The sequence below is a fragment of the Dermacentor variabilis genome, unplaced genomic scaffold, assembly GCF_050947875.1.
Source record: "Dermacentor variabilis isolate Ectoservices unplaced genomic scaffold, ASM5094787v1 scaffold_12, whole genome shotgun sequence".
NCBI classification, from domain to species: Eukaryota; Metazoa; Arthropoda; class Arachnida; order Ixodida; family Ixodidae; genus Dermacentor; species Dermacentor variabilis.
In genome coordinates this window covers 38,019,314-38,036,827 of record NW_027460280.1, presented here as the reverse complement: position 1 = coordinate 38,036,827, position 17,514 = coordinate 38,019,314, and the positions used below count along the sequence as shown (strand labels likewise).

The 17,514-nt window shown below is 44.7% G+C and overlaps 1 protein-coding gene across 1 annotated transcript; it reads left to right on the top strand.

Annotated features, from left to right (window-relative positions):
* Window positions 1–3,205: 3,205 nt before the first annotated feature.
* LOC142566105 (clarin-2) lies at window positions 3,206–17,199 on the top strand. Its single transcript, XM_075676888.1, has 3 exons — window positions 3,206–3,593; window positions 3,793–3,981; window positions 15,669–17,199. The coding sequence occupies exons 1-3, from the start codon at window positions 3,341–3,343 to the stop codon at window positions 15,938–15,940; spliced, it is 714 nt and encodes a 237-aa protein (XP_075533003.1). The 5' UTR covers window positions 3,206–3,340; the 3' UTR covers window positions 15,941–17,199.
* The last annotated feature ends 315 nt before the right edge of the window (window positions 17,200–17,514 follow it).

The following is a 17,514-nucleotide window of genomic DNA, read 5'->3' as shown; positions in this document are numbered from 1 at the left end:
AGTTACACCCTTTGGGGCGTATCTTGTCCAACAACGATAATCGTCATCTGTCTTGCCCGCGTTTCCTTTCTTTAACGCTGCGAGCCCGGTGCTTCCCAGTCACGAACGGCATGCGCGTTATCAGTGTGACGCAGCATTCTCGACAGGAAAGTAGCCAGACCAGAGTTTTTAAGAAAGAAGAAAGGAAACGCCAGGAAGGCAGATGACGATTATCGTTGTGGGACAAATACACACCCCAAAGGGTGCAACCGTTTTAAGAGTGTATCGGTGTTATTCGGCCGCATATCGATCGACTGCAGCCGATCGAGTCGGGTTGATTCACTTGCGTTTGACGAGATAACGATAACGCGGGCAAGAACATGCACTCATCAACGCTAGTAGGTCGCGCATGTTGTCTCAAGGTAGAAAACAAACGCTTTGGCCCCAATATACAGTGAATCATTCCGTTTCCCGGGGACACGCATCCAATAAAGCAGACGTGGGGGCGAAATACGAAAACACCCGTGTGCTTAGATTTAGGTGCACGTTAAAGAACCCCGGGTGGTCAAAATTTCCGGAGTCCTCCACTACGGCGTGCCTCATAATCAGAAAGTGGTTTTGGCACGTAAAACCCCAAATATTATTATTATTATTATTATAAAGCAGACGAAGGCTTATACGCAGCAGACGGCCAAAGCGAGTAGCGTTTTCGGCGGAATAATCGTACGTACGCAATGAGCTAGCGCTGCCTTATTTTTACTGAGGAGGAAAACTGTTTTACTTTATCACGAACGTTAGGCTCCAGTGCCTTCATTTCAGTTTCTTAGGCAAAACACGAAGTTTGCGTCACGTTACGAAAGCAAAACGGGGCCATCAGCGGTATTTTGTACGCGCCGCGCCTACGTCACACCTCGAATAAAATGGCGGAGGTCCAGAATCATCTCTATGTCCCGAACAGAACCCCCGGCTTGCCCGCATTTACTATCTTTAGCGCTGCAAGCCCGGTACTTACAAGTCACGAAAACGGCATGTGCGTTATCAGCGTAACATAGCATTCTCGACAGGAAAGTAACGAGCACTGAGTTTTCAAGAAAAGAAGCACAAGCAAGGCAGATGACGATTATCGTTGTGGGACAAATATACACCCCAAAGGGTGCAACCGTTTTAAGAGCGAACGGTAATCGTCATCTGGCTGATAGCAGTTCCTTTTTTTAACGCTGCAAGCTCGGTACTTCGAAGTCACCAACGGCTTGCGCATTATCGGCAAGCCCACGTCAAGTTTCTCCGCCGACGCCAGCGCTTGCCATTCCCCTACCGGAGCAAGTCAAGCTTTCACGGTTGGTCACGCCCGCCTCCTCTACCTATCGCTTCGTTAAGCTGCACCCCGCTCGCGTTGCACGTGGCCGCTTCTAGCATTAGTCTCTGAAAAGATCAGCACAAGGAGGGATGTCTCCCGAGCCAGCGTTTCAACAATGGGACTTGTCATCGTAGAGGCAACATTTGCCACGGATGCTCGACGAAAACACGCTGCTGCGAAATTGCTAAGTGTGCGTGCATAGAGTATGAGGACAGAGTCAATATGTTTAAAAACGAGAGTGTGTTATCCACAGAAGGGGGCGGAGGAAGGGAGTGAAGCGGGGAAGTGCAGCTGATTCTTTCAAGCGGTCGTAAGAATGCGATATAGACAAGAGTCCGCACATGTAAGCAGGGCCTGTCAATCCCAGGGGCTCAATTTTTCGTGAGAGCAGGAAGTAGAGATATGCTGTTTTGACAGTTAAACGCACGAGCAATAAAAAAAAATAAGAAAAAGGTTAACAGGAAGCGATCGCATTAGTAAGAGGCGATTGGAGGATTGGTGGAAGAAAAGTAGGGAAACGACAAAATACGGAGACGTACAAAAGCACAGTTCGCACTAGGGGATCAGAAAATTTGGGTGCGATAGTTCATAGTGTTTTTTAGGACATTAAAGGCAGTATAATAAAGGCAGTCATGGAGGCATTACGGAATCAGGGTGTAGATGAGCCATATGTAAAAATACTGGAAGATATCTATAGCGGCTCCACAGCCACCGTAGTCCTACATAAAGCGAGCAACAAGATCCCTATAAAGAAAGGCGTCAGACAGGGAGATACGATATCTCCAATGCTATTCACGGCATGTTTACAGGAGGTATTCAGAGGCCTGGAGTGGGAAGAATTGGGGATAAAAGTTGATGGAGAATACCTTAGCAACTTGCGATTCGCTGATGATATTGCCTTGCTTAGTAACTCAGGAGACCAATTGCAATGCATGCTCACTGACCTGGAGAGGCAAAGCAGAAGGGTGGGTCTGAAAATTAATCTGCAGAAAACTAAAGTATTGTTTAACAGGCTCGGAAGAGAACAGCAGTTTACGATAGGTAGCGAAGCACTGGAAGGGGTAATTTAGGGACTACATCTACTTAGGGCAGGTAGTGACCACGGATCCGGATCATGAGGCTGAAATAACCAGAAGAATAAGAATGGGCTGGGGTGCGTTTGGCAGGCATTCTCAAATCATGAACAGCAGGATGCCACTATCCCTCAAAAGGAAAGTGTATAACAACTGTGTGTTACCAGTACTCACATATGGGGCAGAAACCTGGAGACTTACGAAAAGGGTTCTGCTGAAATTGAGGACGACGCAACGAGCTATGGAAAGAAGAATGATGGGTGTGACATTAAGGGATAAGAAAAGAGCAGATTGGGTGAGGCAACAAACGCGGGTAAACGATATCTTAGTTGAAATCAAGAAAAAGAAATGGGCATGGGCCGGACATGTAATGAGGAGGGAAGATAACCGATGGTCACTAAGGGTTACGGACTGGATTCCAAGGGAAGGGATGCGTAGCAGGGGGCGGCAGAAAGTTAGGTGGGCGGATGACATTAAGACGTTTGCAGGGACAACATGGCCACAATTAGTACATGACCGGGGTAGTTGGAGAAGTATGGGAGAGGCCTTTGCCCTGCAGTGGGCGTAACTAGGCTGATGATGATGATGATGATGATGATGATGAATAGCAAGGGCTTGGTGGCGCAATCAACCGTCCCTTTCCAAAGGAGACGCTCATAACATCCATCCATTTATCCATGCCCTATCCCCCATAGAGAAACTCTATGCTATCCCCAACTTCTGTATCCATAGAGTTTCTATATCCCCCTTTTGCGCGGTTGCGGATGTGCGTCACAAGGGGCTTTCTGCTGAACTTCCGCTGAATAACTTTTCGACAATGGCGTAGCTGCAATGGACGTTCGTTGGCTGTTGCTCAGTCGCTTGGAAGTTTGCGGTAGCTTTAGAATGATCTGATATTTACTGTTCAAGTGTGATATTCAAGCAAGAAGTGATGGATCTGGTGCAGCGGGTGTTCACATTTCTCACTTTTTTTGTTTGCTGCGGCTGTTTAGCGTTCCTTACAGTGTCACTTGCTACTCAGGAATGGATCGAGGCGAAGCCAGTTATGTTAGTTTATGTGAGCAATAATTCTATACAACAAGCTGAAAACGAAGGGAAGTTCAAAGGAGAAGTGTCTTTTGGACTATTTCATGGCAAAAAGACGCTTAATTATGGGCTGGGTCCTAGGCACTCAACTTTCAGCAGTGAGTATGTTTTGACAGTTACTAAGCCTATTTCCTTATCCATTCGTCTTTCAGAAAAAAACTCTCGAGACTTTGCAAGTAGTATTCTCTTAATTGACATCAACCATGGTGTATTGCTCGTTAGTTTTCACAGAGCCGGCGTGCTGTATTGTGTCGTTCGGAATGGCTCGTGATCTCGTTTCTTTTTTGCATTGCACAGTTAAAGAAGAGCTGCAGAAGAATCCGACGCTAATGATCTTCGGTCTATGGCTCGTGACTGTGCTGGGCATTTCCTTGGCTGTTGTTTTCGGGCTTGTGAGCTGCATTTTTGCGATCGTCAACTCTGTGATGACACCCGTAGAAGCCATCACGGGAAGGGCTGGCCTGTACCTGTGGAATACTGTCGGAGGTTGGTGCCATGAACGATTATTTCTCCGTTCGTTTCTTTAAACGATAAAAGAAAAAAAAACTCATTTAAACGAGAACAATTAGGGCTGCCTTGTGATATGTTGCGTACTTTGTAACGTATCCGCTGAAATTGGCTGTTTAACGTATTTAAGCGTTATTTTACTTGTCAACCCAAACATCATTTGACTTAAGTCTCAATATATGTACATACATAGAGTATCAAAGCTGTTCTAAAACTGCGAAGTCTAATCATGCCAGTGACGCAGAACTCTTTTTATCACAAATACTTCTAATAGTTCTCGCCTCTGTAGTTCCAGAGCGTAAAGTAGCCAGTAGTTCTGGTTTCTGTGGAACAGTTATTCTGGTTCTAGCAGCAGGGATGTGCTTAATATGGGGCCTTCCCTCAGTACCAGTGGTTATGGCCTCAGGCCACTGGGCCTGAGTACTTTCTCATTTTCTGATCGTGAGAGTAGTTGTAGTTCACAAGCTGAGTTATAATCACTGTAATAATAATAATGCAGTGCTAGTCGCTTTGTTCTACATTCAATATGTCTTGCTGTGTTCTTTCTGTCAGATTATGGACATTGAATGCCAAGATAACTCTATTGGGCCTTTTCAGTCTGACATGCAATGGCTGTTTGAGTTCTTTGTGTGAGTTATGCCACCATAGTGTGTCATTGCTACCTGTTATATCGTAAAAAAAATGCACAGATGCACACATGCATGTCATTAAAGACGAGTCAGGCACAATGCACATCTCTCATGGGAGCATCTTTACTCTGCATGCATTATGTGTTGCGACACTGCAAACACAGTGGGCCTACTCATGTCCCATCCGTATGTTTAGCTTATTGGTGTCTTGTGAATATGGCAGCCTATGGAGTAGGACACACAGGAGTGCAGATTCATTTTCTTTTGTTTGTAGAGGCCATGCTGATGTCACGCATGTAGGATTTGCTCTGTGCTCTCTGCCTTTCTCCTCTTCAACTTTTTGCATTTTCACAGCTTTGCAAGCACATGCCTTCCTTTTATTCTCCTTCCAACAAGTGGAAAATCATTGGAGTGTCACCTTTCAATACTGACACAAAGTGCTCACACATCAATGGCGATGAAGCAATATTGTGGCAAGATGTCGTGAACAAAAGGATGTACTGCTGCAGGAAGTTGGCATCTGATCCAGCCGGCACTCCTGTGCTGAGTACTTGCTGTTTGCTATGTGCAAATGTGCCAAGGCTAATGAATCAAATGATGGAAGTGTCTGGAACTGCTGGTATAGAAAGACTAAGGGGGAAACGGTGGACAGGGAACGTGTGGCATGTCCACTACATGCATGTGTTGTGGACATTGCGTTGTACAGTTCAGAGTACTGACATCTGGGAGAAGTGCTATTGTGCATCCTTTACAAAACGATTATCAGTGGAGTCTGCATTCTATTCTATCTTATTATATGGGGGTTCCTTATGGTTTAGCACGTTTAAATTATTTTGTGCCGTTGGAAGTATTCCATTAAACTCTATTTTTATTCATTTGGGAGGAAAAGGGTAATGCATTAGTGTGACATTCCTGATTTCAATTTATTTTCCCACGCATGGGCCATTCTGGCTTGGGAAAAGTTCTTTAAACTTGCCAATTGAGTCTTTGCTTCCTTTTGAATGCAGTGTAGGACTTTTTTGACAGATCAGTAATTATACTCTGTTTCATACATAGTGTGCAACGCTGTAGAGGTGAGCAAGACATATTGCAGTGATTGCATTCGACACCAAAACACAGGTGCTTTCTTGCTAGCAGTAATTTGAAGCTTCTTTATTTATGCTCAGTAATAAACAATAAAAGAAAGCCTTAATCCTTAAACATAATAAACTGTGTTATACAGCTCCTAATATGCTTTTACATCATTATAAAAAGGACACAGCATAAAAAAAATACAAGGACACGAGAGAGCAACATGCGCACTGTGCTGCTGTCTTGTGTCTGTCTTTTTTCCGCTCTGTCCTTTTTCCAATGAATCACCAACAAGCCCAAGCTTCCACGCCAAGTCGCTTTTAGATCATTTTGCTTTTCGTTTTTTTCCATTTTGGGTTTTAATTTTCAGCCCATCGTATCAGCCTCACTTACATGCTCACCTAAGCATACACTGTTGGTGTGCAGTGAAGCTTGGAGTGGCTGATAGCTGCACCCGATTTGCAGTATCATGTCTAATCTTGCAGATCTGACATGGCACTGAAAAAAACGCAGCGCTAAGTTCATCCGAGGTAAACATTCAATTGTCCAAAAAAATATGAAAAACCTTCAGGCACACTGTCGACTCCATGGCCTTTTAATTCAGAGCTGTATGTCAAACCATTTGGCCACGAAACAAGCCGAGTGATACATTTTACTGACCGAACTTCTTGTGTAGCTTCTACAATATTGCATGCTAAATATGAAATGAAGTAATGGCTTAAGTAGACAAATTCAAAAATGCATGACATGTCTTTCGTTCTTTTATCTTTTTTCTGGCTTACCATGCCTCCTGTCATGGTAAGAGTGGCCATTTTGCTATGGCAGTTATTTTCTATTAAAGCTTAATATTAATTTCACGTGTCCTTTTAAAGACTTTCCACTGATTTGATTTTATTATCATTATTCTGATTCTTGGGTAGCAAGAGAGGCATGGGTTCTCAAAGTGGGTTCTGCGAGCCACTGAGAAATACCCTGGTTTTGTGCTTGCCAAGTGGCTAAGACGGCGAGCACAGGTGCACTCTATCCAAGGAACCTCTATTACCCATGCCAAAATGTCAAAAAGCACATCACAGTATGTAACAGAAACGCGCCAACTGCGCAATAAGTCCACCAGCAGCTTGTAGCCACCCAGCCTCCAAAAGCGGCAGGGTGCCTAAGCTTTTGCACTTCTCGGAGGCCATGACTTGCCACCATGTGCATTTCTCCTGTTTGTAGATTGGTGCCGCTAACGTGCATGCTTATAGCAGCTGGAGGCGACTTTTCCTTCAGGCCCCACCACGGAACCCCCATGACTTGGAAGCTGCCAGGTTTACTTTATGCTGATGACATAGTCCTCCTAACGGAGAGCCCAAAATACCTTCAACAGCTGGCCACACTCTCTGCGACCTGCCTACACCACCTCGACCCTAGCTTTAATGCCAAAAAATCTGTTGTGCTGGTGGTCTCAGACCAACATATACCTACCTGGAGGTGAACTAATACAGAGGACTACGGAATATCGGTATCTCAGTGTGGTGTTCAGCACGATAAGTGACTTCCTGGTGACTTACAAGGAGAACCTGCCCAAAATATTGCAGAGAGCAGCAAAGGTTCTATGTCGAAAAACCCTGTGGGGGTGTAACCATTTCCTGATTATCTGAGACACTTGGAAATATGTGCATATTCCTGACCCGACTTTCGCAAATTCAGCTGTCCCCGCCTCGCAGCAAAAACTAGAGAGTGGTTGGAGCAATGGCAGCGAGAAGTGGGGTGTGTGAATCTTGGCTGTAATGAGTGCGTTGCAATTGAAGCCATTCAGGGTGATCCCGGTTGGTCCACGTACGAGGCGCGTGAAGCAAGGAGCAAGCTGTCCTACGAAGGACGTCTGCACCTCAAGGACGACACACGATGGCACAGGCATGTCTTTAGATACACCTGCATTACAGGCTGACAAACCCAGTTGTCCAAGTAGGTTCACTTTCTGCGCCGCAAATATGTATTTCTTGCGAAACCAGTATGTGAGGACCGGCAGTCAAAGTGGACAGTGGCCGTAAAGACACAGGTGTCTGAAGAGGTGGCGGAATGCAGTGGTGGTGAAATCTACCTTGCAGATATACAACACTCGCAAGACCAACATTTAAATGGAGGAGCTGTACGATAACAGCAATGGCAGTGTGCTCCTCTTTGAAGCACGAGCAGGAGCACTGCGCACGCTTGTGTACAGATGCCATTTCGACCCATCTGTTGACCACATATGTATTACAGTCGAACCCGACTATATCGAACCCATTTATATCAAGTTATTTTATATATCGAACAATTTCTGGACACGGTATAGTTACAATGAGTATATATAGCAAAAATTATGCGTATATCGAACAAATATAACAGCGACTCCCGATACATCGAACGTCAAGTGACGGAAAAGTGCCCCCAGAAGTTGGCTTTCCCTCGCGGCGGCGCGGCTCCATCCAACCGCTCTACCTATCGTGACCGCGCTGCCTCGGACAAGCCGTCGACACACCCCTGCAAAAGATGATCCTGGTCTGCCCGCAGCGCTTGCTCAGACAGCCAATCAGGGGCTCTTGTGCCCTCGTTGTGCAAGATGCGAAGGTCCGAGTTCTCTTGCTGTTTTTATGGTGCATTGTGTTTGCACCTTGTGGGCCTTCTCCTGCAGTGTTGCCGTGATGAAGCGGCAGAATTCGCCTTTCGTCGATAAGCTCGAAATCATAAATCGAGTCGAACACAGAGAGAAGTCAGATGTCCCCGCAGCATGCCAGATTCCGAGGGACACTCTCAGCACGATCTTGGAAGAATAAGGGGGATATTAGGGTTAAAGCGGCCAAACTCTCAAACCGGTGCCTGTGGCGCCCGACGTGTACGTGCGGCCGTGTACGAGTGGTTCATTCGAAATTGCTTCAGCCGTGCGTGCCGGCTTCCGCATGCTAGGTGATGACTGTAAATTCTGATGAGTGCGACGAAGCTTTTGCAGGTATGCCGAAGTTTGGAGCGAGCTGTCAGAATTTCCGGAAGCTGTTGACGAATCAACGGTGGATGAGTTTGTCAGTGCAAATGATGGTATCATGACCACGGAGAGCCCAAAAACGAAGATTGCCGACATCGTACCGAGCACAAGTGAAAGTGGGTACAATGAGGAAAGCAACGACGGTCCTTTGCCCACATCCTCTGAAGTGATTGGTGCGCCCGCACTAGTCCGGTGCTTCTGCGCGAATGCGGAAGGTTGCGGCCTCAGCTGCTCCGACTCCTTAGACAATGTGGAGAAATGCGTGCGTCGCAGGCAGCGAAATTGCTCAAGCAGAAGAAACTGCAGGACTATTTCATACGAAGCTCAGCTAGTTTCATCAATAAAGTGATTTTATAAATGATATGTGCTTTTATGACATCCAATTATTTAGCAGGCTTATATCGAATTATGCTCTATATCGAACTGATAGGCGTTTTTTCTTGCGAGTTCGATATAGCTGGGTTCGACTGTACATGCGTTCTGCAGGAGGAAATCCTGCACACCTAGTCCTCCGGTATGCCGGTTTATACGCACAACATACAGAGGGCACCACATTTCTGCTAGCACTGGGATTTGGGAGCGAGAATGGAGTGCAGGATAAGGGTGCAGTGGTATCTAATGCAGTGCACGTAATAAATGACAAACTGGCCCAGTGGTGCCATATGACTTGGCAGCAGCACAGAGTGACCAATTCTGAGGGGAACAAATGAAATCCAGTGTCTCAACATCAATGTCTTTGCACCAGGTCAGGCTGTGTGTACAAAAGGCCTGGGGGTCGGTCCTCTCTGCCCCCCCCCCTTTTCTTTTTCTGTCTTTTTTCCTTCCCTCCCCACATTTTTATCGCCATGTATATATTATTTTTTTCCGACTAGGGCACTTGCCCGTTATAAAGGGATTAGCCACAATTCACCATCATCATCATTGTCATCAGGCCAGTAATAACGAGAGCTTGGCGGCACAACCTACCACCTCGTTTCAGAGGATGCTCATAGCATCCATCCATCCGCTGACTACGCGTATGTATATGCAAGAGGAATCATAATTAAAATAAGAAAATCCACAGAGCAGTGCAACTTGGTTGGTACTAGTACGGTAGTTCGACGAGCACGGAGCACTGCTAATACACAATGCAAACGAGCACAAACAGCTAGCGTTTAACCAAAACTCCATGGTAATCTGCGGAACTCGTACGTGATGCGTGATTGACAACAACGGAACACTTCCTGCCGAATTGTGCCCGTAAAGCCCTTGTGTTTATCACGGCCTATAACACCGCATTGGCGGCTGGCTGCGTGCCTTCATAAGTGCGTAGTTGCCATCCATAATCACGTTAATAAGCGACCCTGGTTTCGTCTGCACTTGCTGCAGCAAACGGTAGCTTCGTTTTGACTAGGTGCATTCGTCTACTGCCTGCCTTCAAAACCTCAAGGTTGTTGACCATGATCGCGTCATTAGTGGCTGCGGTTTCTTCTGCTAGGTTGCGACTAACAGTAATTTCGCTTTGACTCATTGCAAAGGTGTCAAAGATGAAGAGTACCGGCTATATTGTGATGGACGGATGACTTGTTGGCAACAGTTGTCTGCCATCGTGATGTTGGCGACTGGCGAAAAAAAATGACAAGCATTCCACTCTGTGAAGAGGGAATGGCCACGAAAGCTGATGACAGTCAAAGCTCTCACACGAAAAGCAAAGCGCTTTCGCTGCCATTTCAACTTCACAGAGTGGAACGGTTGCCGAGGCCCGTGATTGTCGTTTCCGTTCAGCATCGTGGGAACATTCTTTGTCGGTGGTCGTTACGTGCCTGCGCCATTTACATTCTCGTTGCTGTTTCCTCCGACGCTCCTCCTATACATGCTCTTCGGGTGTATGAATTATACGTGTTCGCCCCATCGATAATGCAGCTGGTTTTAGTGCCGATACCTCTCCTCCTTATATACTGCGATAACCTTGACGGCACGCTATTGTTCACAGCAAGCATTCTAATCCGTTCCGCATTTTGACACCTGCGCCGCCGCACCGCACTTGTACGTGATCACACACAAAGCAAACAATGAAATGCATTGTGTATGGGTTTGTTAGAAATTGCTAATTCCGTTTCTGTTGCTGAATGACAAAAAGAAACTATGGAAGGTTAGTCATATACAGCTTTCGCTGTAGAAATAATCAGGATGTGGGGTGCGCGGTAGTGAAAAGAGTGTCTATGAGGAAGACGCGCACTGCGAAGGAAGTCGTGAGGCCTTCGCTGCTGCGAGTGCTAATCAATCACGAGATGACGAGAATTGCAGCTTCCACACTGATCTTGTGAATAATAGAGGAAGCATTTGCTGATTCATTCGATAATTAAAATCATATTGACGTAGTAAGCATTTGTTTTTCTTGGCGCCCTCAGTAATTGGACATACAGATAATCTGGACGTTTTCTTTTTCAGCCCTGCGAAATCCGAATTAACAAGATTTTATCATAAACATAGTAGAGTCGGCACTACGGTAATTCTAATATCTCTTGTGGTTAAATGTTATGGGTCCCTGTGCGATAAGAGCCGAAAACTTCTTTTTCACGGCATACCTTGGTTGCGATGCTGTCTTGGCTCACAACGATTGCACCCTGTCCAAAGGACCATGTGTGTTGTACATTACCTTCAAAATAGCCTGCCAAACATTGCTGTGGGCCCCAAACGCATATTGTGCTATGCCTAGCCTCTCTAATAGTGTGTGTGTGTGTGTGTGTGTGGTGGGGGAGGGGTTTCTTAGCACTTTATGGAGCGTGCCGGATTTGTAAAGCAATAAAAAGACATGGCACGAAAGGAAGGTTAAACACTGGAAAGGCACTACTTTCAACTGTTTATTCCACAATGTCGTCATGAAATATATATAAGAAAAGCACATGCGCAGAAGTGTTAGTAGAAAAAAAAAAATGCGAGATAAGAAAAATATCTGTATAATAAATGCATAAATACATATATTCTTGTTTTTTTCCATAAACTCTTCTGCACATGTCTTTCTCGTATATATTTCGTAATGATGTTGTGAAATAAACAGTTGAAAGTAGCACCTGTCCTGTGTTTGACCTTTTTTTTTTGTGCCGGGTCTTTTTTGCGCATTCAAAATTTGTCAGGTATGCACCAACTAGGCCCACAGAAAGTTCTTCATGGAGCTTAACAGTGTTCCCTGGAACCAACATGCTTGAGAACCCCTCTTCTGCAGGATTACTGTGAAATTTGTTTTACTGCGGTTGTATTGCATGGGGTTCCAGGGAACGAGCACGGACCAGGAGGCATTGTGACCGTTTAACTGTGGTGGTAAAAAAATTAATGCAAGCTGCTTAGGGTTCCATTAAACAATGTGCATGTTCAGCATCTGTGTTTGCCCAGCCAGACCACAGCCACGCTTGAGCTCAGAAGTGCACATGCTCCTGAATTCAAGCGTATTAGTGCTCAGCCATGTAGGACACCTGCCATTTTTTTCTTTCACAGTAGCCTAATGCTTGTGCCGTGAGATGGAACAGTTGGCATCATGAAACAGTAGCATGCTGCTTCCTCCACTTGCTATGTATAATGCGAGTTACAGTACTGCTGTCAACAAGCAACGTTTAAATGCTTGTTTCTGATAGCACTGCTATACAACTAACATTGATGGGACTGCCACAGTAGTTGTGCTAAGGAGGGAAACCTGCTGGATATAGGCAAAATTTGGGTAATTTGCCTGCGCCAAAACTGTTTTCATAATCTTGGAAAAAAAGTGCACACACACAAATGCTTAAATTTTGTTCAGTTTCAAGATCTTCCTGCCATTTTGTGTGGTCATCAGATTATGTGTGCATATGCTCTGAAGTTAAACAAAAGGAATTGTTGCTTCAGATGAGTGGCAGCAAGTTTTGTGATGTGGTGTGACGCCTTCGAAATCTGAGCAAAGTATGATGATGTGTGAAAGACTAAACACAGTGTAGCAATGTAATGTTACATCGTGCAGCAATGTAATACTTTGCAGACATGATCATTATCGCGCAATGTATGCTCTGCGCTTGTCAGCTCAAAATGGCCAGACCTGGTGAGAGGCCCTTTAAAAGAACTCGAACAAAAGGGCTTCAGATTGACAAGCTCCTTGCGGCAGTAACACAAACGTCTTCATCTGTACAAGTGCACTTTTAACACTTGAGGTCATCAGTGAGTTGGATTGTGTGGTAGTTGCGCATCACTCAAGTTTGACACTAGCATGTGGGGCACATTCAAAGTGCCCTTTATTCTGTGTGTCAGTGGTTTCCATTGACAAAATTGGTGTGCTGTCCCATGTCATGGCGCCACTCACTGAATAAAAATGAAACTACTGCTCACTGCACTCATTTGCCCACGAAAGCAAGACAGAAAATTTTGAGGAAAGAAAAACAAACTGCGTTCTTACCATTTTTTTTCTGAGTCGTGCAATAATAGTGACACACACTCCGCCGATGCATTTAGTACAAACTTAACAGCTGTGTGGTCAGATGCTTCCTAATTAATGAGTGTTTGGTGCTATACAATAGCGTATGTGTTGAATGGTATCAGGTGGCGAGCCTAAGCTATCTGGTTTTCCTGATCTACAAGTTCTTACTACCTGCATAGGTTGTGACTGTAGAGGCATGGTATTTAGTGCTACAATTGAAAGGCAAAGGGTTGCACTTGGACTTTCATCTCTTCTCTCACTTGCTTTCAATTCTGGCACTAAAAACCATGCCTCTAGCCCAACAAGAATCTTTTCTCTGAATGTACTTATGCAATCCATGTAAGCTTAAATAAAGAAAATGAAATGGTGTAAGACTACATCACAAGTTGCAAGAAAGTGTAATTGTGGTTATAGTAAGAAAAAGGAACATTCACGTGATTGCAAATTTCAATTGCATTACATCTAGAGGAAGTAGTTTGCTCCACGTTCATTAATTTACCGTCTGTGAGCTTCTTTCCCCCCCCCCCCCCCAATAACAAATTCATGTTGTTTCGAATGAGGCTGAAAACAGTAGCAGCGTTTCCGGCAATATACCTGCAAAGGGCCAGTCCTAATCACAAATTCCACCTGCTGCAGAGGTTCATTGTTAGGCCTATAATATTCTGCTACTGAGCACGAAGTAGTGGTATTGAATCATTGCCATGGCAGCCAAGTTGCAGTGGGCACAAGTGCTCGTGCACATGTGTGAAAATATGCAAATGGCATCATTTTTTGTTGTGAAATATTTTTCGCTTAAGGCAGACCTGTTTGGCAGAAGTATGGGTGGCCAGTCGGCAGTGAGCATATGCAAAGCCATAATTTTGTAACAGAGTACGAAATTCTTAAAGCACAACTCGTCTTACACAGCGCATTTCCAGTGGTGGTTTTGGACATTCCGCTTTTGCGAGAATCCCCAAATTCAAAGTGCTGATGGCTATGTCTGATGCGTAAACATAGCCTTGACGTCTCTGCGAGCAGGGAGTGGCTTCTCAGATAAAAGGGCCTGCAGGCCTTCGTTAAAGTAGCATTTGATTGCCCATAGCTCCACTTGTGTAAGGCAGGTTCAAGAACTTTTCCTTGGAAAAGATTTGTCAGGAGATTCCTTTTCACCCCCCTTCAGGCACCATTTAATTATGTCCGTTGAAGGCTTAGTTTTTCCACATTTCTTGCATCTTCAGAATTATGAAAAGTGTACAGCTGCAGAACAGACGAATAACTGTGAATGAATGAGCAAGTTTTGTGAGTCACTGAATGTGGACTTTTTACAGGATTGTCAGATGTGGGAACAACTGTTTCACAAATAGTGTACTTGGAAAGCACCTTTCAGCTTCTTGAAAAATATGCCTGATATAAAACATTGGGAAAACCTGCCACTTGACGACATACTGTTGCGGAGAACAAGCACTCGCCTAAAGCACTTTACACATATTACTAAAAACTTGCAGCACAGGTCCAATCAGAAGTTAAAAAATTAAATTGTGGGGTTTCGGAGTGGAGGAATCCGGAGTGGAGGACTCCGGATTGGGTGCCCGTGTGCCATGCACATGATACATGGCGCTACTGCAGCCACACCAGCCGTTATTTGATCCTGCGACCTCATGCTTAGCAGTACTGCTTGTTGGCCTAGTTGGTGCTTGCTAAAAGACATGTTTTTTGCCGCAATTGAACACTCACAAAACCGGTTCGCAAGGCTGTGGCAAGAAGCATAGCACGTCCTACGGGAGATGTGCTACAGGCGTGGTGTACGAAATTCCCCTTGAGTGCGGCAAGTCCTATACAGGACAGACTGGACGTTGCATAAGTGAACGAGCCAGGGAACACGAACTAAATCTAATGAAAGATGGTGTGGCACACTTGCGTGCGCACTGCAAGGCCTGCATGTGCAAACCACGGTTTTCTGAGATTAGGATTTTTGGCAGAAGTAGATTTCAAACAGCACGTGAGCTGATGGAAGCCTACTATATAAAGAAGAAAGGAACAAATTGCATTAGTGATACATCTATGCTCTATAAATCAGAAACTAGATTGTTTGACCGCTGGGTAACGTAGATCTGTGAACAGCCAGCGCATGCGTGTATGTATATATATATTCTTGGGTCACAGCCCAAAATAAATCAGTTGGAAGTGCCGCCTGTGTTGTCTTTGTGTCTTCCTTTTGTGAGTGTTCAATTGCGGCAAAAAACATGTCTTTTAGCATGCTTAGCAGTGCAACGCCAAAGCCACCAAGCTACCACAGTGGGTTCCAATCAGAAGTTTTTAATGATGGATGCAAGACGTTTGAAATATAATCTTTATCAGTGCTTTTGCTGCACTATTGTGGTGTGCAGACACTACCTTAAGTGGTTAACACATTCCATGGGTTTGGTAAAAGGTGTTGTAGAGTCTCTGTGGTTGGGTAAGTGAATCATAGTTGACACAGGATGTGGTCATTTTTAGGATGCTAGAAAAAGCTTTTTCTTTGCAGTCTACTCAGTTTGGATGATGGTTCCACCACACCTTGCAGGTCTGTTTTGCCTGGTAGCGATCATTTCCTGGGTGGTGCAGTTCTACCTCAAGCTGAGCCACAACGTTATGACTCAGGATGAGCAGAATGACAAGTGGACTTCTGAAGGGCGGGCATCGCTGGGCTACAGCTTTTATTTTTTAGTGGTAGCCCTTGTGCTCTTTTCACTTAATGTTTGCATATTGGTGGTGGCCAGTTTGCAGCCATGGGGCTGGAAGAAGCCCAAACACATCACACCCAAAAATCCTGAGGGTGTCATCATGCTCTACTGATATCACTGCCACCTACAAGTCGTCAGTCATCGGGCAGCAATCGCATTTTAAGGTCAACGCAGCTATGTATTTAGGTGCAGTGTCAAAAACTGCCCTTTTATCAATGGGCTAGGATAATGTAATGATTCTATTCCTTTTCGTATGGTCCAAGCAGTGCAGTGCCTGCATTATCGCCAGGATTGGCTAGCCGTGAGCAGGGGATAAGAAAAGAAGAGGTCATTACATTATACCAGCCATGGCTTGAGATATTGGTGCTTTACAGTGGCCTTTGCTTGTGCAAGGTAGTTGCATACATAATATTGTCTCAAGTTTAATTTTTGTATTAAATGTTTCGGTAGCTTTGATAGTGTTTGTAGGCTTGAACAATATTGCAGTTATTGCTGTGTGTACTGGTGGCGTCTAGCTGCCTTGATTAATAGTATGTAATATTTCAAACTTTGCTAAGAGGTTACCTTATGCTTTGCAGTATACCTTGGAACAACGCTGACAGCCAAGCTTATTGTAGAACAGCTTGTGATCACAGTAGGAACCACATACCTGCAGCTATCGTCATGCGCCAGCTTCACATTTCATACTCTCCGAGTGCAAATGGTTGACTTTTATGCTGTGAGGCCATTTTGTAAATCTCAAACGTTTCAGATGATTTGTTCAACCTAGCACTTTTTCAATTTTAAGAAGTTCCAAAGTCAAGAAGTTGTTTTTCTGCCTGTAGTATGGCTTGGCAGAGGAGGATGTGAACACTTGTGCCTTGTTTCAACGGGTCAGAGAAGGGTGTTTGTACACTGACACCATTTTGCAACAAAGAGCTCATGCTGGAAAATTTCATGTTGCAAGGAATAGCTTGCTCAATTAAAGTGTGCTGTCAAGTTGCATTTAAAAGGCACAGTACAATGCCTTTTTGAGAGCCCACAGTGGAAACTGAGTGAACACAGTATTGTTCTAAATCTTCTCTGTGCACTGATAATTGCATGAAAGGTGTCCGTCCAAGTGGAGTTGATCTTCACAAAGCTTCAAAACCATACAAGTAGCATGTTCTAATGACATTTTCACACTTGCTCTCTTAGAGTGCACTTTTTTTATACCGTGAAAGTCCACCAGACAAAGGTGCCATTTTTGTACCATGTACATTCCATCTCACCTATTTAAGCATACTAACGTCTGCCTCCAATTTTCAAGGCACATTTTTAATGCTAGCTTTCATAATGTTTTGATACATTACGTATTTACATGCAAAATAAAGTTTGTACATTTTGCAACAAGTTTTGGGTCTTTTGGTTTGTCAGGGTGTGAGAACACCTCTCTGGATTTTTGCATGTGGATGTAAAGTGCACATACTGCACTGTCCCTAGTGCTTTTCGAGCACAGGCTCAACAGCCCAGAAGGCATTATGGCAATGCCCATGGAAATCTTGGAAAAGTGTATAGCCATCAAGCATTTGCCATGTTTAAGTATCTCTATTCTTATGGTGTGTGAGGTGCAGGTAAAGAATTAGGTCATCACCATAGGAACGTGCCAACTCCTGAATTCTGACCACTCCTCCAAATTGCATGGCAGTGGGTAGCCGAAAAATGTGG

Bases quoted from the DNA above. Each gene is read 5' to 3' on its own strand.
- LOC142566105 (XM_075676888.1), top strand. From the start codon at position 3,341: ATGGATCTGGTGCAGCGGGTGTTCACATTTCTCACTTTTTTTGTTTGC. The intron at 3,594-3,792 runs GTGAGTATGTTT...TGCATTGCACAG, and splicing joins TAGGCACTCAACTTTCAGCA to TTAAAGAAGAGCTGCAGAAG. The intron at 3,982-15,668 runs GTTGGTGCCATG...CACACCTTGCAG, and splicing joins CCTGTGGAATACTGTCGGAG to GTCTGTTTTGCCTGGTAGCG.